General features: G+C 39.4%; 1 protein-coding gene across 3 annotated transcripts in view; it reads right to left on the minus strand.

Moving 5' to 3' along the window:
• Mapk8 (mitogen-activated protein kinase 8) overlaps positions 1 to 25,370 on the minus strand; it is a 77,252-nt gene that overhangs the window by 28,513 nt on the left and 23,369 nt on the right. For all 3 annotated transcript variants that reach the window (XM_032919224.1, XM_032919223.1, XM_032919225.1), the window contains exons 2-3: positions 4,222 to 4,390; positions 2,208 to 2,337 (exon numbers count right to left, since the gene is read on the minus strand). In XM_032919224.1, coding sequence (XP_032775115.1) covers positions 2,208 to 2,337; positions 4,222 to 4,343 — 252 coding nt within the window. In that variant the 5' untranslated portion in view covers positions 4,344 to 4,390. The remainder of the gene's footprint in view (positions 1 to 2,207; positions 2,338 to 4,221; positions 4,391 to 25,370) is intronic.

Below are 25,370 nucleotides of genomic sequence, written 5' to 3' on the forward strand. Positions count from 1 at the left end.
CAGTAAATGTAAAGTTGAAATGAAGATACTGTGCCAGAGAGGGTGGGTGAGTGGGTGCTTGCATGCACGTGGTATGTGGGGGGCAGTGCCTAAAACTCAGTATAGCCACCCTTCACCTTTGACAGCTGAAGGTGAACAGCAAAAGGACTACACTTGATTTTCTCAAGCCAACAAGATGCAATGTGATTTGCTAGCAGGCCTGGACAATTACTTGTTAGACAATGGGACAAGTGGTTTAATGTCTGGAATAAAGAGACAAGCCTCAACAGCTACTGGAGGAATCCATCAGACATGCAGCATTTGTGTGCTAAGTGTTTCATTAGAGTGACCTGGGGAAAGGAGAAACTAAAAATTACAAAGAGCTTGAAAAGAGCAGAGAAACATTTCAAGATGCTCTGTCCAGAACAGCAAAGCTCTGAAAAGGTAAAACATTGTAAAATGCTCATCATACACCAGGGCAGCAGAGGGGAGATGCCATCTGTGATTTTCACCATTTTACCTTTTTATACTCATCTAATAAAGCATGCTGGGCATCCCGTCTGGACCACTTTAGATGGCTAAGCGTATGTACATGGTTCCCACATTCTCCAGATAGCAAACAGAAAATCTTTGCTGCCACCCAGGGTGAAGCATTTGGATTCAACAAAGAAAATCTGAGACTACACTTCCACGGCTCTAAAAACCTATGTCCAGGCCAGAAGGGGCATGAGCAGCTAGCTCTAGCAGAAGTAGGGAGCACCAGCAGAACTCTGACAAGCAACATGTCTGGCTCCTGCCTGCAACAAGAAAGACCACGATTTCTTCCTTGATAATGAACACTCATCCTCTGTCAGCTCCCTTTTTCCAAAAACTTTCACCCCAACTCTACGAGTCAGTTTCGTCTACTACTCTGCCCTCATTACACTTTCCCAGTTTGTTGAAGCTCACAAAAACCTCCATCTTGAGATCATGGCGTTTACTGTTTGTTTATCTAAGCTAAATTATTATTGCTTTGTGGTATTTAATTCAGCATGTTTCACTACCAGCAAAACATCATAAACTTCCCAAATAGTAAGCCTAATCCTTAACATCTATGTATTTCCAAATGGCGATGAACCTGGAACTCTAATACACAAAGGTTCTAAAGGTGGCTAGCGCTCAAATGAGATGAGCTCTATTTTCTACCCCAGAAGTATGGGACTCATTATACTTTACAAACTCTTTCGGACAAAGTCTCTGGCTAGCACTTTCAGTTTAGTGTGTCATAAAACTGTCCTTTCTGCAATTCTCCCCTAGTTTATGTCCTCCTACTTTGAAGAACTTGCATTAAGGTATTCCTAAGGGGCTGGAGAGATGGCTCACAGGTTAAGAACACTGCTCTTCTAGAGGTTCTGAGTTCAATTCCCAGCAGCTACATGGTGGCTCACAACCATCTCTAATGGGATCTGATGCCCTCTTCTAGTGTGTCTGAAGACAGCTACAGTACAGTATACTCACATACATTAAAAAAAAAAAGATAATTCCAAACATATCAGTATGTTTTATGTAAACTTACAAACATTAACTGTTTATTTTCAAAATGAAAGTTTTACCTTCAAGTTAGAACTGTTTTCCTAGTTCTCTGTAAATATTTCCAAAGTTTTGTTCAACTATTATTATCAGTAGTTATCTGAATAAAAGTGAATACTGATACTAAGAAGTCAGAATCAGGTACAGAGAGGTAGTTTGAACTTTGTGTCCAGTTAAATCCCAATGTCCAAATAAAATGGGAATGAGTTCATCTCTGTATATCTTTTTGAAATGTCACCTTTATGTCTTACAAAAAGACATAGGATGAGATCAATTCTGGATAAAATACTTTTCAAACATTATCTCCCTAAGACTCCTTCTACAAATTAAATTCTAGGAAATTATCCAATCTAAATTTCAGAAGTCATTTTTTTTTTTTTTTGGCCACTACTTAATAATAGGGGTGTAGGGGTGGAAGGATCACTTTAGATTTTAAATAATGTTTCAATCTAGAGAAGCAATTTAAAACTTTTTTTTTCCTTTTTTCTTTTTGGAGCTGGGGACCGAACCCAGGGCTTTGCGCTCTACTGCTGAGCTAAATCCCCAACCCTAGAGAAGCAATTTAAAACCTCTAATATTTTTTAAAAAGCCTTTGACAGACATATATTCATGAATAAATCTTAATTTCCTCTATCCCTCAGAAATAACTACCCACTTACATTTTTGTGATTAACACACTTCATAAGAACTAGTTCTCGGTAGGCTCGCTTAGCATGGGTCTGATTCTGAAATGGCCGGCTGAGCTTCTTGATTGCAACATTTCTTTCAAGAATAGCATCATAAGCTGCACTGTAATAAGAAATTAAAATTAATAAAAAACATTAAGCACATCTCTAAAACCAAATTTATAAACCAATCAAGTAGACTCCTTCTTTTTCCAATTAAACTGTCAGCCAAGATCCACTGAGCGTATTTGGATGCTAGGACAAAATGCATCCATTCTGTATGTGCACATGTATGTGTGTGGGGTATCACATGGCAGACAGAAGATAACGTTTATGAAGTGGTTCTCTTCTTCTACCAGATCAATCATGGGGAGTGAGCGCAGGCAATAAGGCTAAGGACAGGTTCCTTTCTTTACCTACTGAGCCTTGCTCCACAATTATTAGCCTAAGGTCTAAATGACTCCTTCACCTTGCACATCTATCAAGAAAGACAGGCTATGTAATCATGACTTCTACTTAAAATATTTACTGAAGAATTCTGGGGCTGAAAAGCTGACTAAGAACACTGCTCTCTCTAGGGGATCCAATGCCCTCCTCTGGCCTGCCCACAAGCACTGGGCACACAAGCAGCACAGACATACATGTAGGCAAAACACACACAGCAAATAAATTATATTTATTGAAGAATATTATAGAGTTTTAAATAGAACACAAGGCAGTGAGTATAGAAAGGAAACTGAGCTGATAATATGTATACAAAAGACAAAAATACACAAATCCTTTAACGTTTTGTTTTGGATGAAGAACTAAAAACTCAAGGTTGTTAATAAATATGAATACTAAATCTGAGGACATTAGAAAAGAATAAAAGTCAGTGTTTCCATCATTTGTTAGGTTTTAATATTTTACCCCTAATTGTTCTGATATCTAAAAAAGAGAAACATCACAGGTAAGAACTTCTTCCTGTTATATTCTCAAAGGTAAGCACTTCTCTTTTGTATATATAGTCACATTTCACAGCACAAAGGAACGAGATGCACTATTTTGAAGGCTGTGTTAATACTCGGCGCTGTGCTTTCATAATGTCTGGCTGACAAATACGTCTCTAGCTCACGTTAGGCGTTCTGTGACATGACTATATCACAGTGTTTTCTTGCTGCCAGACTTTATGCTGCTTCAACTTTTGCTATTAGAAATAATTTTTCAAAGAATAGCTCTGTGTACATGTATTTGTGGACATATGCAAGAGACTTTCTAGATCCTTACACACATGCTGAATCATAAGCACGCCTCATTTCTTTTAACAGATTTTAAATAGATTGGTGTAAGAATTAATAAGGATGTAATCACGCTTGGGTCTGGCTTAGCATTTCTTTAATGCTAACTTAGTGATGCTGAGTCAGTAGCAGAACTATTCCAAGGAATATTTTCTACTTCAATTTATAAAGAATTATACTCATCTACAAAACCTGAATCTTTTATAGAAGTTAGTTTATAAATCAACTACCTGAGTTTTGAAATGTAGATACTGACTTTATTCCCCAGGATAAAGTGGTGAGATTTCTGAAATTCCTGTTTCATCACAGAGTGAAAGTGAAGATTCCATGAGACCTCTCACTAGTCAGCTATGGGAAAAGATGCATTCATGGGCTGAATAAGCCTGCAGCTTCCTCATCCCAGATATCAGTGTATGTCTCTATAGGACTCTGACCAAGTAAGTACTTAGTCATGATTTATGTATTAAGATAATGGTGTTGGTTAATAATTACATCTTATGAGTAGTAGTAGTAATAGTAGTAGTGGTGGTAATAATAATAATAATAATAATAATAATAATAATAATAATATAATAGACCAGTAATCCCCAAAGAAAATTAACACATAGCTTTCATTTACATAGCTCTGATTTGTTTTGGAGAGAAGTTGATTACTTACCAAAGGATCTATATTACAAAGAGAAGAGACAGCAGTTCAAGACTGCTTGTCATACTTTGAAATAAAAACTTACCACACTATTCCTTGAGCTCCTGAGCCTATAGGCTTTAAGTTCTGGTATCGTTTTAGGACTGTGAATGTAGAATCTCCAATCTCTACACTATAAAAATTGTTGTCACGTTTACTTCTGCTCATGATGGCAAGCAATTAGTCTAATGGCTTCATCCAAATATTCACCACGGCTGCAAAATAAAAGAAAACATGGCTTAAGAAAATGATTTTATATAGTATTAATGTCCAAGCCATTCACTATAGTAACACAGACTGCTAGGTCATCCTTATTAAGATTGCATCATAAGAAATAAAACCACAACAGAGTTTTGGTCAGTACATGTAAGTAATTACTGACTGGTTCTTTAAAAATATTTTTATTATGATGAATGTTTCTCTAATCTTTAAGTAACTGGTATACACGCATAATTACCTTAGTTGGAAAAAATAACAAAAGAGAGGCTGGAGAAATAAGCTAGTCAATAAAGACCTTGTAATATGAGTCTAAGGGCCGAGGTTCAAGCCCCAGGACCCACATAAAAAGTTAGGTTAAAGGTGGGCTGGAGAGATGGCTTAGCAGTTAAGAGCACTGACTGCTCTTCCAGTGATCCTGAGTTCAATTCCCAGCAACCACATGATGGCTCACAACCATCTGTAATGAGATCCGATGCCCTCTTCTGGTGTGTCTGAAGACAGCTACAGTGTACTTATATACATAAAATAAATAAATCTATTTTTTAAAAAAGTTAGGTTAAGTGGAGCACCATGTACAGTTCCAGTGTGGTGTAGGTGGGCATAGGAGGATCCTTGGCCATCTCTGACCATCAAACTTAGCCTTATTAGCAAGCCCTACATTCCAGCAAAATTCAAAATACAGTCTAAAAACAGAGTGGTTGGCTCCTGAGGAACATCTGGGGTTGATTCCTGACCTCTGACCACCACATCCACATGCACCCCCACCACACATACATAGGCACAAAAGAACAAAAACAAGCAAATTAAGACATGTTCTAGAAATTATTTTTATTATTTTACAATAGCAAGTCAGGCAGTAAATTATAAGTACATAATACACCTGTTTAACAAAAAAAGGTTTTTATTGTGACAAATCTCTAACACCCATGGTGATATCCTGGCACACTACAATGGCTGAAAGGATAAAAGCAGGACAGGAAACAAGCATAAGTCAAGAAGGCGGAATGGGGCTTCACACACTGATCAAGGAGGAGGGGCTTCAGACATTAGTATACAAACAATACTCTTCTAATGAGTTTAGAGCATTATGCAATTCGTCTTGGTTTTGACCACAACTTTTTACCACCTGTCAGATTAAAAGTCAAGGCTCCCCAACTCCTCATTTAAGTAGTGAACAAATCTCTCCTTTATTATACAACTATTTTATTTGAAAATGCATGCACTGGGTGTGTAGGTTGTTGAACCTATAATATTGGTTCTCTGGAAGCTGATATAGATAGGACTATTTGATCCCAGGAATTTAAGGGTAATAACCCAGGTAACATAGAGACTCCATTTAAAACAAAACAAGATAAACAAAATGCATGCAAGACAGCTCTAAACTACCATTCACTAATCCAGTAAATCACCAATCCAGTGGAATCCAGAGAATTTTTGGGGTGTGTGTGTTGCTGGGGGAGATGCTGGGTGTGTGTTAAGGCAATGATAATAACAATAAATTGACACCCAACTGATAATTTCTTTTTAAAAAATTATTAATTTTTATTTTATATGAATTGGTGTTTTCCTATATATGTGTCTGTGTGAGGGTGCTGGATCTTCTAAAGCTGCAATTTACAGACAGTTGTGAGCTGCCATGGGGTGCTGGGAATCGAACCTGGCTCCTCTGAAATAAAAGCCAGTGCTCTGAACTGCCTTGTCACTTCTGCCTTCCAACTGACAATTTCTGATGCAAGTAATTAACTCAATAAATACCGTGGGCAGCCTACGGTGAGGTCAGATGGAAGGCCTGAAAGCTGGGAAGCAAAACATGGGTATTAGCCTGCAGAAGAAAGAACAAGGAATAGAAGAGGAAAACTAGAGAAGATACTTACTGTACAGCTCACAAAAGCTCACAATCAGCTTTGGCCTCTTTGGCTCTCCTCAGAAACTAACGGTTGATGAGCAGCCCTTCTGCGGTTGGCAGACCTGTGTGTATGAGTGCTAAGAGCTTACGGCTAAGCTGACAGACTCCAGGAGTCCACAACTGCAAGCTTGGGCAATTGAAGTCTCATGGCTCAAGACTCTAGAGGCCAGAGATATATGGTTCTAGATACCTAGGCTGGGTGCTGTATTAATACTCTGGGCTTTACTGGTGGCTTGGCCTTTGGCAGCTAGTTTAAGCACTCAACATATCTGAAGGGGACATTTTTACTATCTCTATGCACTCAATTTCTAGAATCAATATATCAGTATCATCTTCCTTTCTTCCTTTATTCTCTTCCCCCTGTTTCTCTCTTCTAAGAGACAAGAGGAAGTTCAAGTTAAGATAAGTAAGAGATTAGTGTTAAAGAGGGTTAACAAAGAAAGAAATTGAGACTGGTTACCCTTCAGAATGAGTTTTTTTTTTTTTTCTTTTGGTTGTTTTTGTTTTCTTTAAACAGGGGTAGGTATACAGTTGGGCCCGGAGATGGAAGAGTATTAGGAGTGACAGTATACCATACAGAGGCAGCTGATGGGGTACTAAAAGGGGGTGGGGCTTCCCTTCAAAGATCAGGAGAGGAACTTCATTACAAGAAAGTGGCTGTACTCAGTGGAGAGGCTGCTTTTTTAAACTGTACCAGAAAAACGTGTACTTTAAACAACAGAACACAATATAGGTATACTGACACCACACTTCAGTTAGCTGATATCTAAGCTCCTAAAATTAAACTGCATTCAAAATACAAATATCTTAAACTATTAGGAAGGTGGCTGCTCAACACTAGTTGTTTAAAAGAATGCCAATTTTGACATTCAACTGAGTAAAAACAGGTGACCTGTTTTGTAAGATGCCATTTACCAAGGTACTCAGAAACATTTTGATTATATATATATATATATATTCATACACACAATATGCATATATATACACATGCATATAATATATATGAATACTTTATACCCATAAATTTCTATACCAGTGGTATGCATTTTGGAATAGGAAGGAATTCCTTAGCTTTATCTATTGTTTTTATTTTCTTTTTATAGAGCTAGGGATCACCAGAGGCCTAGTGATGCTATTCAAATGCTCTGTCAGTGACTGCCCTCTGACTCTCAGTTTAACCCTGCTCCATTTTCATAGTGCCCATATCACCTCATAAACTCCTACCTTGTCCTTACCTTCTGTATCTTTGTAAAGAATGTTCCCTGTGGGCCACAAGTTTTTCTTCAGGTGGGCTGGCCAACCTGGATGGACCTAAGATGTCCAGACAACCTCTAACTTCATTATAATCTTCATTTTAAATGTCATATCTACTAGCACTGGGGCAGTAAATAACTGTGACAACTGCTAGGAAAAACCATGAGAGGAGTGTTTTAGGTATTTTACATACTGTCGGGACAATACCTGAACAAACCTTCTCTTTTCTGTTTAGGAAAGGAGTGCTTATTTCGGCTCACCGTCTGAATCCATTTTGGCAGGGAGTGACAGAAGACAAATCTCAGAAATATTTTGATTATGTATATTCATACACACAATATACATATATATACACATGCATATAATATATATGAATACTTTATACCCATAAATCCTTGTTATGCAGCCAAGAACCCCAGCCAATGCTACCGTGTGACTCCTACATTTAGTGTGGGTCTAATCTTAAAAAAAATCCCTCAGACATAGGCTTGTTTCCATAGTGATTCTAAATCCTATCAAACTGATAATCCAAATTATCATAATACCCAAATTTTCAGGTATCTGCCCGAGTTGATTAGCTTGTTCCTGCCCTCTCACTTCTTTTTTTTTTTTTTTTGGTTCTTTTTTTCCGAGCTGGGGACCGAACCCAGGGCCTTGTGCTTCCTAGGCAAGGGCTCTACCACTGAGCTAAATCCCCAACCCCCCGCCCTCTCACTTTTTACATTTATGTTTTTTAGATTATAATTACATCATTTGCCTCCTCTCTTCCCCTCCCAAACTCTCTCATGTACCCCAAATCTCTCATTCAAATTTATGGCATCTTTTTCTTAAATTATATGCGTACATATAAGTGTGCACTCACTCTCTCTCTCCCCTAAGTATATACACATAACCTGTTCCATCTGTAACAATTACTTGCACTCTTCCCTGGGAAAGGCTTCTGCTCTCAGCCCTGCTTAGTCACCTGTGTTCTCTGTCTAGACTGAGGCTTCCTCTCTTCCACACTGCTGTCCACTGCTGTCATCCTTCTTTAGGCAGCCATGCTCTTACAACTTCAAAGATGAAGCTTCTCTGACATTTCTAGAGGGCAAATCTCACAACAGACTTCCTGTTCTCGTACAATCTTTACAGTCTCTCTTTTGCAATGACTCTTGAGCCTTTAGGTGCAGGAGTTGTGTTGTAGACTAGGGACAATTGGGACTACACTCTACAATTCTGCATTTCACCTTGGCTATAATGAACAGTGCTCTCTCTAATTAGTGTCAAAGCTTACTCAACAAGAAAATCAAAAATCATACCTGGTACTGGAAACCTCTCATTTATTTCTTTACTGTATATATAACCTCCTGACCCAATGGTTGATCTGCAAGTCTCTCCCTCCTACTCCTATATTTAGCTAACAATAAAAGTCTTTGTGTCTCAATTAGACACAAGGCTTTGTTGTTCTACAATCCAAGGACCCTGTTTGGGATCAAAAATTGATGCCACTAACCCTGAGAATTTCTAGTTTTAAAAGCACCTTGGTACTAATTTGGGCTAAATCTTCATATATCCAAAAATTAATCATATAAAATAAGGTGATTCCTGGGGACAGGCTCAAATGCCTAACATATTCTAGTAGTAACTTTTTGAGAATGTGACTAGCAAGCGTCTCGGAGCTTCCAATAAAATGTTATCACATTCAACTACCACCAGAGACACTTCTTAAAACCACAAATTAAGTACAGCAAATGATATATGTCTCAGATGCATTGTATAGATAATTTTTATATTAGTTAACTCCACATATAATTACCACCAGTTTATCTTGCCAGCAGTGTAATTATATTTGGAATTTTAAAAAAGTACTGTGTGAAGAGAATGATTCCATGACAAATACATTTCTGTAATTAAATGTGCCTGCTCCCAGTAGGGATTAAAAGAGGAAACTGAGGAAAGGAAGAAACGTGTCAGAGTGGATCTCACCCAGGTAGGCATACAGGTACTTCCACAACTCACAGCAGTAGAAGTGGCCCTAGCTGATGCACGGGCAATAGCTGCCCATAGGCACAGGGAGTTCCATATAAAATGCTGACCCAGGGGGCTATTTCAACCTTTGTCAGAGAAACTTTTTTTGTTGTGGGCGGCAGTCAATATAGGGACTCTTGGCCCAGCTTTATCAGGATTCCCCACCCCACTGCAGGTTCAGGGAACACAGAAGAGGAAGCAGAAAGACTATAAGAGGCAGAGAGGATGGATGAGGAAGAGTGTAATGAAATACTGTGTACTGGAAATGACATGGCTATTGCACTAGTGAAATTACAGCAGCTGAGGCTAGCTGCTAAATCCTGCACAAGATCAAGCCAGTCAAAATTATAGCAAGGAAGATGACATTCACAAGGCCTCTGCCCCTCATTGAGTGGCTTTTGGCAGTTGACAACTATTTGAGGAGAAAGAATCATTACACTTTGGGAAAGAAGAGTGACCACTAGTATTGTTCATGTCCATGAACATATGAACAACACAACTGGAATTAGTAGATTATAAAAGACAGGGGAAGAAGAGAGGATAGACAGAAAGACTTGCCTATGGGCCAATCTAATAGCATTTGCTAAACTGAAGTTCCCTCTTCCAAAATAATCCTAGTTGTGTCAAGTTGACAAACAAGTAGGGCAAAGAGCTACAAATGTGCTTTGCAAATGGCATCTGCAGGGGAACAACCTTCTAAGAGTTGGCCCTCAATCTAAATAGGCAGTGTCAGAGATGAATGACTGAATACTGGTACTCTTTAGAGAATTTTGGTGATCAGCATCCACAGGTCTTTATTTTCTTGTTAAAGCACAGCAGAGGAAACACAACCTCCTCCTCACATACACCAAGAACCTCTATAATCTTTTAAGTTCTAACAAAGTAAAGTGCTTTAGGGAGGGATCAAAAAAAAGGCCTCTGACTACAAATACTAAGTAAGTTAATAAATATAACACAAACAATGGCAACCTCAAATGGCACTCTGGTCCTAAGAGAACTCGAAGGGCCCTGAGAGTATTAGAGTCCTCAGTAATAATAACCTTGAGGAAATTAAATCATTAGTATACTCTAATTTAAAAAGCCAGAATATGACCAATACTTTTTCTTAATAAGCTACTAAGATTTTTAAAAATGTTATAAGTAGCATATTTGATAGATTAAAAAAAGCATACAGCAATGCATTATTGGTGGTAATAAGTTTTGCACAATTTCTTCTGTGCTCTCCTGAAACCTTTGGGGAGTCATCAAGAACATTAATATTCAGTGGCCTAGTAGTGGGTATACACTTTAACCTTTCCTGAGTTTTTTTCATAAAATTCTTGAAAGCTCACAAACACACACTTACTCTACTGTCCTTTTAATTGTATTAAAGAGGATCTGATAGCTTTACACTACCATTACAGATTATATCTCCCAATTTTGTTTCCAGACCTGACATGCTCCCAACCCCCAAAAAGGGCCAGTCAGTCTCCTGCCTAATATACTTTTGCTTGGGTTTCTAAGAACACTGTATACTACTGATTTTTCTCACTTGTTTCTGTTCCTGTCCAGTCAGTTTCCTTTGTAGCTCTTGTTCTTCACTAGCCTTCAAACAGGATTTCCTTCAGGAATGTCTTGGTCCTCATCTCTTGATATGCATTACCAGGGGAATTTCATCTACCCACAGAACTTCAGTTATCATCTAAAACTCAGGAGTTTCAAGTATTTGTTTACTAATGAGCATCTCTTCTACTCAAACACACGTACATTCAAGGGAATAACAGATAACTTAGTTGTCTCAAAGCTACCTCAAACTGCATGCGCAAAAATAACCATTTCCTTTAACTCCCACCAAATCTGCCTCTCCCATGTTCTTCCAGCTGGGCAACCGCCATCACCATCCCTGAGACTAAGCAGCGTTTTCCCAGACTCTTCACACCGCCACACCCAACTTGTTCTGGAGATTCCAACTTTATCTCACAAATCCACTTTCCACTTACTCAACAGTCTAACTTAAGCCAACATTACCTAGTGCCTGCTGGATCACTGTGCTCTCCTAAAGGGGGCCCAAGACTCTTCTCTCTACTCCCCACTTTACAATTTGCATCCTGAATGACTGCTTAAGAAGCACACAAAAGAGAAAAGGAAAGACATCATGCCATTTTGCAACTGTTTAATTAAAGGTCATATCTGATTCTAAACCTCTGACAGGTCACACTCTGCCTTTACACATGTTAAGCTTCTCTGAGTCACTTTCTCTGACATTTGCCTAAGTTTTTACTCAGAACTAAAACCTTCTTAACTAAACTAACTCAGCTAACATGCAACTTGATCCAGAATCTTTCTTGCTTTAAGTCAAACCATAGCTCCTTTTGTCTAAGCCTTCATAGGAATCCAGGGCTTCGGATAATCCAGGTCCTCTCTTGTAAGTCTCCCCTTCCCTCTTCAATTTCAAGATCCAGCCACAGTGAATGGCTTTAAGTAGATCCCTCTCATCTCCAAACTAATACAGGTCAGTCTTGCCTTTTTTTTAAACACAGTTCTTCCCACTCCCTCAACTTTCTGAGATCAAGCAGTGGTGCACATACCCTCAGGCTTTCCCCATGATAGCATCTGTACTACCCTAATTAAGTGTTCAATGTCCTAGGACTAAAGCCTCTGTGAAGGCAGAGCATATTTTTGTTCATAGTCGTTTCCTGAAATTACAAAGCAGATGCTCAAGATATTTTGAACAAATTAGTCTAACTAGTTGTCAAATATTGGTTACTTTATTCTAATTCTCTTGGTAAGCTGCCTTTTCTGTTTCCAGATACTACCCTACTTCAAGCCCATTTCTGCTCTAAGCCACTTCAATGATTTTTCTAATGTTCCCTACCTATTTTTTGCTTCATTCATATTCACCAGTAGGTACTGACTGCAAGAAATATTAGCTCTTTCCACTGTTTAAAATATTACCTTCACAACAATTAACTACTTTTTTTACCTTGAACATACCAAACCTTTCTGTCTTTGTACCTCTAATCTTATGTGAAATGTACTATCTTCAACTGTACAAATGTAAGCCATTATGTAAGGTCATAAAATCATGTCTTTTTGGTGAATTAGCTATTATTTCTCAGGATATTTCGATAGTTTTTACACTGTATTAAAATTTATCTGCAATCTGATTAAACTATTTCTTAAAGATTTATTTTCTTTTAAACTATGTATGCGTATGTGTCTGTGTGTATATAATGCACACAAGAGTGCAGGTGCCTGCAGAAGCCAGGAGAAGGCATCAGAGGCACTGGAGCTGGGGTTAATGTCGGCTGTGTGAGCCACCTGACATGGGTTTTGGGAACCAATCTCTGGTCGTGAAAGAACAGTACTCTTTTAACTCTCCATTTCACCACTCTGGCCTCTAACTGAACCTTGAATTGCCAACCAAGAAAAGTCAAATAAAAACATACGGAACTAGAGCGCTAGCTTAGTGGTTAAGAGTGTATACTGCTCTGTCAGAGGACTCGGCTTGGTGCCAGTCCCCACACCTGGTAAAAGTACCACAGCTGTCTAAGTCCAACTCCAAGGGATCTAATGCCCACTCCTAGACTCCAACGGTATCTATAGTCACACATGCAAAGACGCCCCCCTACACACACACGACTTAAAAATAAAATATAGCAAACACATAGGCACTCATTATAAATGGAGCAACTAAGCTATTAGTGCTTGCAAATATCTTTCATAATAGTCATACTTATAAAATTATACTTGTACAGATATTTCATAATACAATGCTCTCATTACCAAGGATAAATGCTATATGCTGGTTAGTGACATCCTTTGAACAGTTAACCTGAAACTCTGGCGTATGTATTACATTTACATTTTATATTATTTACTTGCTTCCGTATGTGTATAGGTGTCAACAGTACACAATTTGGACCAGAGATAGCTTGTAAGGGTCCACTCTCTCTTTTTACCATGTGGGTCCTGAGGCCATCTGCTTAAGGGCAAATGAACTTCCCAATGAGTCATTATTTATGTAACTAAGGCAGGCAAGAATAGGGAACAACTTAGTACCTGGAGTTATTTGGCCTAACTACTTTTGCGTGATCATGAAATAAGGCAAAACTGTGTCCTCTAATGAACTTGGAGGAAGAATCCCCTAGAGCATCATTTGCTCTCTATGTAATTGGGTGTACATAATTAAAATCAGTTACACTATGGGGGGGGGGGAGACAAGAGCAGTGGAAAAAACGATTATGCCAGCCAATCTATACTTCAAAACAAAACAACCCTTACGACAACCCAGGTAACCAAACTCCTTTTCCACCTATTGAACCCTGTACGGGGAAGACCTGAAAAATAATCTGGGTCCCTGAGTATCTTTACTCAATTGGCCTGCTGGTTCCCTTTTTAAATAAAGTTCTGTAATATTTTTGCAGGTATGTGTGAGCTTTCTTTCAATTCCTTGAAAAAGAAGCTAAAAACCTGGAAACACAAGACCCTGACCACATGACATTATTATTTCTACTATGGTCTTAATTTTAAGACTATATATAGGAACTGAAACTCCACCTAAAACTAAATTTTGTTTTGTCAGTCATACTTCAGACAGTTCTTGTGTTGAAGATTTTAAGTCCAAGGCCAGGCATGGTGGCACATACCTTTAATCCCAGGACTCAGGAGCCAGAGGCAGGTAGATCTCTGTGAGTTTGAGGCCAGCCTGGTCTACAGAGCAAGTTCCAGGATAGCCAGTGCATAGAGAAACCTTCTTTCAAAAAAGCAAAAAATAAAACCAAACAAACAAAAAAAATCTAAATCCAGAAAGCGAAATTTAGTTACTATGTAAGCACTATAAATTCCAGAAATCAAGTTTTGTTGTTTGCTTGTTTATAAGGCCAATAACTGACAATAAATATGTTTAATATCAAGTTTTAGAATATCACACCTAGGGTAAAGCTTTACTTTCAATCTGCATGGCAATGTTTTCCACACTGAGCTCCATGATGGACCATGATCACATATTGTAACCCTAAAGTTAACGCAGAAGTGACTAAACAATGAATTATGCAATTAATGTTTAGATTAAGTTGATTAAATAATCTATTTAATCATTACACAGTACCATACAACTATAAACCATGAAACATGCTTACTGCTGACAGCAGAGATTACTTTCCTATATGTAAACATGTTCAGGTGACATAAGTTTTCAATGCTACGATGAAGAGAAACTCATCCAACAAACCTAATCTGCCACAGGTTCCTTACTGACAATAAACACTCGTATATTTCCTCCACAAAATGAAATGTCAATCTCCTTACCACTACCTTGGCTATCAAGAATTATCAAAGTCATGGCCAGGCATGGTGGTACACGCCTTTAATCCCAGCGCTCCCGAGACAGAGGCAGGCAGATCTCCAAGTTCGAGGCTAGCCTGCTCTACAAAGTTAGTTCCAGGATAGTCAGAGCTGCTTGTCACACAGAGAAACCCTGTCTTGAAAAACAAAAACAAAAGAAAATAAAAAGAATTATCAAAGTCTGGAAATTTTCATCCAAGGCTACATGGTATAAATATGGCAATAATACTGACAATACCTGTTAGTTCATAAAAAAATTAAAATGTCAGTATATAGTTAATGTGTAAGATAATTTATAAGGTGGCATGAGGGATGTAAGTCATCTCAAAGACTTCACACAGCAACTAGTGGAGACAGATGCAGAGATTCACAGCCAAACACTTATAGTTATGGGAGAATGACATCTTGTTTTTACCCTCAAATTAGCAATTTTTAAAAAATTCACTTTACATTCTAATTGCATTTTTCCATCCTTCCTCTCCTCTCAGTCTCTCCCTCTCTCATCCCCTTTATCATCAGTCCTTCCTCTCTCCTCACTAAAGGGGACGCCTCCCATGGATATTAACTTGCCTTGGAATATCAAGCCCCAGTACAACTAGGAGTATCTTCTACTTTGGTTAAATAAAGCAGCTTGTTAAGGAAAAGGAACCAAAGGTAGGCAATGTAGTCAGAGACAGCCCCTGCTCCTGCTGTTAGGAATCCCACACGAAGGCTGATCTGCACAATTGCTATATATATGCCGAGGGCTGGGTCCGTCCCATGCATGCTCTCTGGTTAGCAGTTCAGGCTCTGTGGATCATAGGCCTGGTTAGTTGATTCTATAGGTTTTCCTGTGGTGTCCTTGACCTCTCTGACTCCTTCAGTCCTTACTCCTTCTCTTCCATGAGATCCCCTGGATTTCCCCACTCTCTTCCTAATGTGTGACTGTGGGTCTGCCCACATCTGTTTCCACCAGTTGCTGGGTAAAGCCTCTCAGATGACAGTTATGCTAGGAGTCTGTCTGATGCCTTGGTGCTGGCAGGCCTCATGGAAACCCGGCAATTTTATAAATGATGACATCTTAAGCACAAAGTTACATCAGTGGTTTAGCCAGAAATTACTGTCACTTTTGTATAAATACATAGAACTCCCAAAATTGTAACTTAAGAGCAAAACGGACCAAAGACTGCCAAGCTAGAAAAATGATTATATACATGCACAGAAATCAACTCCTTTTTTACATTTAAAACTGTTAGAACCCTGGCCCGCCCGCTGTCTCATAGGAGGAGAGTCACAGGGGGCTACTATGGTGAACAAATATGTAATAGAGAGGTGGGAAAGACAGAAAAATGGAGCGGTTGGCATGCAGAGGACTCAGTCCCTGAACCAGCCACCCTGCGATCATCCTGGCTCTGGTCAAAAAAGGAGGCCTGAGATGAGCAACGGTTGGTTCACTTTCTGGATTGGACCTCCTTGAAGGACCACTGTAGTTCATGATGCAGAGGCCATGTTGGGATATGCAGTCTGTGCTGCTGCCTGCCTGACACCTTGGTGATGTCCTCCCTCAACCTGTTGCCTCAGGGGGCCATGCTAATATAAGTAGGTTAGTGGTCCTGATGTGGTCAGGGGCTGTATTGATGCCTTGGCCCATGTTACCACAAAGGCCATAGGAATGTATGTGGTCTGGGCTGCTGCCTGAAGTCATGTTGAAGTCTGTGAGTACAGGAGAGCTGGCCCTGCTTCTCCCTGGCAGCCTCACAGAGAGACACAGCTCTCTACAGTTGTTCTGGTGTGGATGTAGGCAGGGAAAGACTCACCCTCCCTTGGGGGACTGGCTGGCCACTAAGAATTTGACCATGCTCCAGCTGAACTACACAAAATAGACTTTTTTTCCTTTTTTGGGAGGGAGTTGGGGGTGGGAGGTCATAAGGGAGTGGTGAACATGGGAAGACTGGGAGGTGAGTGCTATCAGGGTGTATGATGTGAAATTCCCAAATAATCTATTTTTTAAAACCTGCTGTTGTTATTACTTTACTTGTTTCCTTAAGAAAACTAGGTAATAGTCTTATTTCATACTTTACATAGATTATCAAAAGAACTCAAAAATAAATCCGGAGATTTTTATAAAGATAGACAAAGCCAAGGGATGTGGCCCAAGCCCTCCATGTTGAGGCAGAGGCAGGAGGACCACAAGTTCAAGGCCAACGTGGTCAACATAAAGAATTACAGACTGGTCTCTGAGTGACAATATCAAGACCCTGTCTCACCACCTAAAAAAGACAAAGTTAACTTGTTCCTACCCTTTATACACATGTAGTTCAGACTGGCTTCAAAAATCACCATTCTCCTAGTTTCACCTCCTAAGTGCTACCATGTCTGCTCCAAACCAGGTGTTAAGGTGAAATATAAAATCTTCTAAGTATACAATGCAGTTGTTACTTCTGATATGATAAACGATGGCTGCCAAATGTCAGTTTGAGCCACCAAAGTGGTGCACATGCGCCACCTAGTGGACAATACTGAGTTTAACTATAAGGAAAACGTTACTGGGGACAGTGTATTGCAAAAAGCTGTCAAGAAAAACAACAAGATGGTCACAAATTTAAATCAAAATCAGATATTATACGAAAGCAAAAATAAAAACACATATTTACAAGGTATTTAGCCTATATGTAAGCGAACATTGCAGAACATTAGAAAGGCCTGAAGGGGAATAGACAGAAAACAGAACGGGGTGGCTGTCACTGTAGAGAGGGTCAGGACCAACAAACAATCTGAGCGTCTCTGAAGAACTGGGATGGGGGAGTACATTGTGATCCTGCTGGGCTGTCAGCCAGCTCACCTAACAGGGCTGAGGCAAACCTAAAAGTCCAGATCCTTGGGAGACAGAGAAAACATAAACTCTTGGGTACAAAAACAAACCAACCAATAACCCAACCCTGTAAAATGAGTGAAAAGCTCTTCAGAGTACTCAGATCAACCCACTTGCTTCTGGGGTCTGAAACGGCTACAAATCACTTAAAATAGCACAATACTGTGGGGTTTACTCCCAAATAGGTGCATTTTTCTCATGTACAAATTAATGTTTTCAGATTATGAATCACTGATATGACTGTTTTTACTTCTAAAAATGTAATGATTTCAGGCACACTACCCCAAGCTTAGATGGGTAACAAGAAAAGATGTTTTCATTTGTATTTTTCCCATGAAGGGTAAACAGATGACTGATTCCAAGGAACACGGAGATCAGGTTATGATATATAAGTCCAAGAAGGCAAAAACAAGAGTTAGAAAAAAATACAAATGCAATGTTATAGAAATCTCAGCTAAGAATTTAGTCTGAAAAACATAATTGGGCATTTTTCCTTCTTAGATTCACTCTTCAGAAGGGGAAAGAGGAGAAGGTAGGAGTGAGTGGACTGTGGGAGGAAAGGAATACAGAGCAAACCTAGCAACTGCTAACAGAGTAAACAGCTGATTTGACTGTGTGAAAACACTACCAAAAATGCCTAGAAAGGAAGAATGGTCTTTTTCTACACTTCAGAGCCTGGAAAACTTGACCAGGTCAATGGAAAGAAGGAAAAGATTTGATCACTACTGTAAGGAACCAATAGGTTTGTGGTAAATATATACATTAAATAAACAAAAATCTAAAACTAAAAAATTTTCAGTTTAAAAAAAAATAGAAATTTCAGTTGTGGCTGGAAGGGCAGTGATACGGTGACCACAAACAGAATCCACACTTACCATGACAGTGCGTATGTGTAACTAGTTCCTCATCTACACTGTGGAATGGTATCCACTGTACTGACGTCCACATCAGCTCATAACTTCCCTAAAGTGTCTGCCCCATCTTCTAGGAAGTATGGGAGTGAACTGCTGTTGGACGGCATAAAGAACTACACCTTCAACTCTACTAGGTACAGAAACTCAGCAGGTTACATTTATACATTTGAAAATACACACATAAGAGTGAGAGACAGAGTTGAGAGTGACAGAGAGAGGGAGAGAGAGAGAGAGAGAGAGAGAGAGAGAGAGAGAGAGATATTGAGATATTGAGATTTTTAAGGCCATAAATATGAGAGAGTGATATAAGGGAGCAGTTGGAGAGAGAGAAAAAAAGGGGAAATGATACCATTATTACAATCTTCTAATAAACACTGCACAGAGGCTACAAGTTCATATTCATTAGGGTGGCTATAATATAAAAGACAGTTAATAAGCATTGAGTAAGATGTGGAAAAATCAATCACTAGCAGGAACAGATAATGAAACATTTTATACAGGTGAGTACCCAACAAGTTAAAACACTTCTGTGCTAGATCTACACTCAAAAGAACTAGAAAAGGGGTTGGGGATTTAGCTCAGCGGTAGAGCGCTTGCCTAGCAAGCGCAAGGCCCTGGGTTCGGTCCCCAGCTCCGAAAAAAAGAAAAGAAAAGAAAAAAAGAACTAGAAAAAATGATACCCAAATAAAAATACAAGTGTACTCACAGTAACACTATTTACAATACACAAATGCTATCAGTAACTCAAGTTCATGATAAATGGACAAATCAACTATGGTACATACATTCAATGGAATATCATTTAGAAATGAAGAATGACACATGATACAACACAGATAAACTCTGAGGACATTACATTAAGCAGACCTGTATTGTAAGGCTCTACTATATAAAATAATCTAGACAGGCAGACCTACAGAGAAAAACTAGCTTAGCAGCGGTCAGGCCTGGGTAGGAGAGACAATGACTACTTTATAGACAAAAGATACCCTTTTGAGGTCAGAAAATATTCTGGAACTGTTTAGTGACTGATAATAGGCATACAATATTGTATGTATATTCATGATACATTTAATGTATATTTTATAATTAAAACAGTTACAAGTAAGGGAAGACTTGTCAATAACTGGGGAAAGATACAATACTCCTATACTCCAGTTCCTCAAATGCTGCTTGAGGTTGAAGAGAAGGCCCAGCAGTTAAGAACACTGGTTGCTTTTCCAGAGGACCTGGGTTCAACTCCCAATATCCACATGGAGGCTCACAATCATCTGCAACTTCAGTTCTAGGAAATCTGACGCTCTTGCTGGCTTCCTTGGCAAATGCAAGAAGGCAGTGCACAGACCTAAGTACAGAATCCATACATACAAAAAACAATAAATCTTAAAAGAAACTTTTTAATGCCTTCCTGGATAAAAGCCAGTTTAAATATCTGGGACTTCGGAGTCCAGAAATTCTGTGCCTACCTTTAGGTTATTTCCCTGAGAATGTTTTTTACCTGAAGTTGTAGCAGAGGTTTTTGTTTGACTTGGTTTTGTTGTTGTGTTTATTTCGAATCAGTAAACTCCAAAGGAAGTAAACTGTTTCAAATATAGTTACATCCCCAGACATCTTTGGTGCATTCATACCAGGAAAATCCTACTCACTACAAAAACAACACTTTAGACAGATGTTAAAGTCTTTTTTAAAATCTGGTCTTAGAAAAAAATTATAGAACTACAGAAAAGCAGACTAGTTCTTGCCAGGGATGAGGGGTCAAACTGTGAAAACAAAAAGGGAAGAGATATTTTATAGTTTATGATGTATATATAGATCTGAAATCTATTATGGAAAAGAAATTTCATGGAATAGGAGGTTTAGTAACAGCTCATAAAATAGCCTATCAATTTCCAAACTACTATGCCAGCACTGCCTCTAACAGGCTACCCTGGCTCAAGTAATTTGTACACAATTCAGTCAAAAATCAACTGGAGGCCTGGCTTATTGCATTCACCTGTAATCCCAGCACCTTGGGGAGCTGAGGAGGAAGCTAGAAGTCAACCTGTACAGCATAACAAGACCTCATCTCTAAACAAAACCAAACCTACAAAACCAAGCCAACTGGCCTTGTGTAGATCAAAGTCTGAGTTTCTAATGTGCTCTGCTGACCTAATGGGTTAGTTGTCTGTCTGCCAACACCACACTGTCCTGATCTGGTTAAATACAAGATGAAAAAGTAATAACTATTGGGAAACAACAGCAGATGGCAATAATTTCAGGCAGGGGTAGCTCTTTGGGAATCACAGAGAGTTATAAATAGTACCAGAACTGTAAACTCAAAAGTAGACCACAAAATTTGGATAGCTTTTAAATGTTATGGGGAAAAAACATAATTTGTTACCCTAAATACTTTAGGCTCCATGAACCATATTTACATACAAGACTTTTACAAGATGACCAACTATAAATTTGATTGGTGATGGCATATACCCATAATCCCAGCATTTGGGAGGCTGAAGCAGGAGGATTTTGAATTCAAGGCCAGCTTATATTACACAGTTCCAGACTGAGATAAACTGCTGGACTGTGTCTCAAAATAAAACCCATATGTCCAATCAAAATTGCCTCTATAATCATACAGGTGACCCACAATCAGAGTCAAACTATTTTGTGACTTTTGTTTATTCAGATACAGTCTGTTTTCACCAACTATTTAATTCTCATTCCCTAAGTGCAGCTTGGCTCAGAGGAGACAGTTTAAGTACCCCGGAAATATTCGTGTTCTCAATCAAGGATTCCAGACTACTGCAAGCTCAAATCAAATATTCTAGGCTTAAAATCGGCAGACCTATTGCACACATTCCCACATGCATTTACGCATGGCACCACTGCCTTATGTCCACCTCCTTTTACTCACCTAACTAAAACATTCCCCTTTAACTTAGAAGCCCTGCTATCATGTTGAGTGACAGCCCCGTAGGACCTCCAAAACTGCAATCTTTTAGTTCAGTTGGCATGGTCATCAACAGTGACCTGTCTGTCTATTCCTCACCATCTATGACCATGGCTATCACCTGAATGGATTCACCTCTAGAAACAGTCAAGCATTCCTTGAGTCTTACGTAGGGTTTTATTGCTGTGAAAGTACAACATTTCAAAACCAGTACCAAATAATTCTTACACATTACTAAGTCCAGCTGCCAGCACAAGGTACAACCTGGCTGTACCTTGGTTATCTCTGGAACACAGAATCTTTGTGCTTTCAGAAAACACTTCCCAGAAGATTTCACCTCAGCGATGCTGGTCTCTTCTTGATCATTGCTGATTTCTTAGCTCCAGCAAATCAGCATCAATTTTCCCAGCAGTCCCTTCTATTCTTGACTCTAAAGCCAGAGCCCCGTGGCTGAAGCTGCCAAGTTCTGCTGCTTGCTGGGGCTGGATCATGCCTCCCCCTTGTTACATCTTCACCAGTTTACTGTTTTCAATTGTTTCCTTCAAGCCTGCCTAAGCTCAGCTGTCCTAGAACTTGATCAGTAGACTTACCTTGAACTCAGAGGTCTGCATGCCTGTCTCCTGAGTGCTGGAACTAAAGGTAGGTACTACCATGCCCGAACCTAAGCTTTTCTTTAATCCCTTTTCACAAGACCTTTGTGAGTTCTGGATTGTAGTTCCCAAATATAGTCAAGTTGATAACAGGGACTTGCTATCATATCCCATCCCTTGTCAATGTGACATACAATCGTACCTCCTTATGTCCAAATGAAAACAATAATCAAGTCATAATAATGCCTAACATAGTGTAACTATCCCTTGTTCGCCTGAAAATGCATAAACAATACACTTAGCTGGGTGGGATCTTGCCCCAGGGTTACCTCTCCCTAAATCTGTTTATCTCCCTGAAAACAGAATTTAGCTCCATTCTACTTCCTTTAGTATTTGAACCATACATTTTGTGCATTTTCCTTTCTAAACTTGCTATGCTTGATCAAAACCTTCTTTATAACAATGAACCACAGAAGAGAGTGTATGCTAGGCTGTTTTGAGATTTTCTTTGTCAATGCAATTAATTTAAATCTTTTCACTTTAGTCTCAGGCATTCTTCAGACAAGGGCACAAAGCAGCCACATTCTTTACCAAAATATCACAAGAATTATCTTTATGCAACATACTAAAATTCTTCTCTTCTGAAACCTCTTGAATCAAGCCTCCACCATTCAAATCACTCTCAGCACCAATGTGTTCCATGTTCCTACAAGGAAGGCCCATTAAGTCCCACTTAAAGCATTCCACTCTTTTCCAAATCCAAAATTGCCAAATCCATGTCAGTCCTATCACAGCAATACCTAGTCCCTGGTACCAATTTCTTAGGGTTTTATTTCTGTGAAGAGACACGGCCAAGGCAACTCTTACAAAGGGAAGCATTAAATTGGAGCTGGCTTACAGTTTCAGGGGTTTAGTCCGTATCAGCACAGCAGAAAGCATGGTGGTATGAAGGCAGACTTGGTGCTCCAGGAGCCAAGACTACATTGTAATCCCCAGATAGCAGAAAGGGACTGTTTTCCACAGGCAGACAGGAGGAGACATCTTCCATGTTGGGCAGAGCTTAAGCACAGAAGACCTCAAAACACACCTACACCATGACATACTTCCTCCAAGGCCATACCTCCTAACAGTGCCACTCCCTATGGCCAAGCACTGAAACACATACATCTCCGGGGGCCAAACCTATTCAAACAACCACAATCTCCTTTCCTTGTGAATAAGTTATCATCTACATGAACATTATCTGACCATAGAGGGCCTCCAGTATCTTAAACCTCTACTTCCCTCCACCTATCTTCTTTTATTATACCCTTAGTCAATTTAAATTCCATGTTTCATCTTACTTAAAGAAACTCATCAATATTCTGAACTCCTTAAATTCCAAATTTGCAAAAATACCAACTCCAAATAAATCCAATTATTTCCTTGTCTACATCAAGTCTAAATAGAAATTAGCATAGGAAGACAGATGAATGCAACTGTTACTTCATGGTCAATCTTCATGAGTTCACAGTACTATTCTTTTCCTGTTAAAATTACTTTCCATTCTCTGTAACACTCATTTCAAATTTCCTCCATTCTTCAAACTTCCCATTTCTTTCCTTTTCTTCTCTTTACAAAAGTAATAAAAAAGACGCCCCATAATGGCTGTTACCAAACTCATTTACTCTTTTAAAAATTTTCACTCATTTTTATTTATTTGTGTGGGGGGGCACACACTCGTATGTACCTGCTTGTCTGTATGTGTGCTACATAAAGGCGGGTGCCCTTGAAAGTGAAGTTAGAGGGTTGGGGATTTAGCTCGGGGGTAGAGTGCTTGCCTAGCAAGCACAAAGCCCTGGGTTCAGACCTCAGCTCTGGAGAAGAGAGAGAGAGAGAGAGAGAGAGAGAGAGAGAGAGAGAGAGAGAGAGAGAGAGGAGGAGGAGGAGGAGGAGGAGGAGGAGGAGGAGGAGGAGGAGGAGGAGGAGGAGGAGGAGGAGGAGGAAGAGGAAGAAGAAGAAGAAGAAGAAGAGAAGAAGAAGAAGAAGAAGAAGAAGAGAAGAAGAAGAAGAAGAAGAAGAAGAAGAAGAAGAAGAAGAAAAGAAAGTCACGAAATAGACGTGCTGGGAATCTGAACCTGGGTTCTATGGAAGTGTAGCAAGTGGTCGTTAAGAGCTGAGCCATCTTTCTAGCCCTTTCATTTGTCCTAATAGCTCCCAACTTGTAAATTCAGTCACTATCAAACAGAACTCAATGAAGCTACCAATAAGTCATTTTTTCAATACACATTTCATCAGTTCTTTCAGAAATACTAATATTGTCATCAGCTGTATCATTTACCTATTCTCTTGTGTGGCAGTTCAAAAATGCTCCCCTAAACATATCACAGACCTCAATAACTGAAATCAGTTTTACTCACTTGTAGTAATAGTTACAAAGCAAACTAAATGAAATTGAAGGTAAATGCTAACAAACACAAAGATTGGGTTCTAACCATGTCGCTGTAATAAAACACCATAACCAAAAAGAAACTGTCAGAGGGAGAGTTTATTTCACTTCCACATCACAGTCATGAAAGAAGTCAGCAGAAGAACTCCAGGAACGAACTGCAGCGGAGGCCATGCAGAAACAGTGTTTAATGGCTTGCTGGTCTATCTGTCTCTCTGTGTACCATCCCCCTACCCCGCCCACCCCCGTGTGTGTGTGTGTGTGTGTGTGTGTGTGTGTGTGTGTGTGTGTGTGTGTGTGTGTGTGTGTGTAGGTCTCTCTGATAGCCCTGACTGTCCTGGTACTCACTATGTAGACTAGGCTGGCTTCAAACTCACAGAGACCCTCCCATCAGAGGTGGCATGTGCACCACCACACCTGGCGCCCTGCTTCTTATAGCACCCAGGACCACCAGCCCAGGATGGCACCACCAACAGTTATTATCATATCAATTATTAATCCAAAAAATGCACCATAGGCCAATCTGGGAGGGATATTTTCCTCAATGATGTTTCCTCTTCCAAAATGACTCTAACTTGTATTATGTTGACACAAAATTTGCAAAGCTTGAAAAAGGAAAAACAAATTAAATAAGCTCCCTGTAACTAACCTGCCACAAAGGCAGGCACTCTTTCAGAACACTGTAAGAAAAGGCCACATTAAACACAACATGGTAGCTTCACTGAGCTAAAGAGACAGAGGAAGGGAAAGGTACCTGGAATCTGTAAGC

Source organism: Rattus rattus, chromosome 13, assembly GCF_011064425.1.
Source record: "Rattus rattus isolate New Zealand chromosome 13, Rrattus_CSIRO_v1, whole genome shotgun sequence".
Lineage (NCBI taxonomy): Eukaryota > Metazoa > Chordata > Mammalia > Rodentia > Muridae > Rattus > Rattus rattus.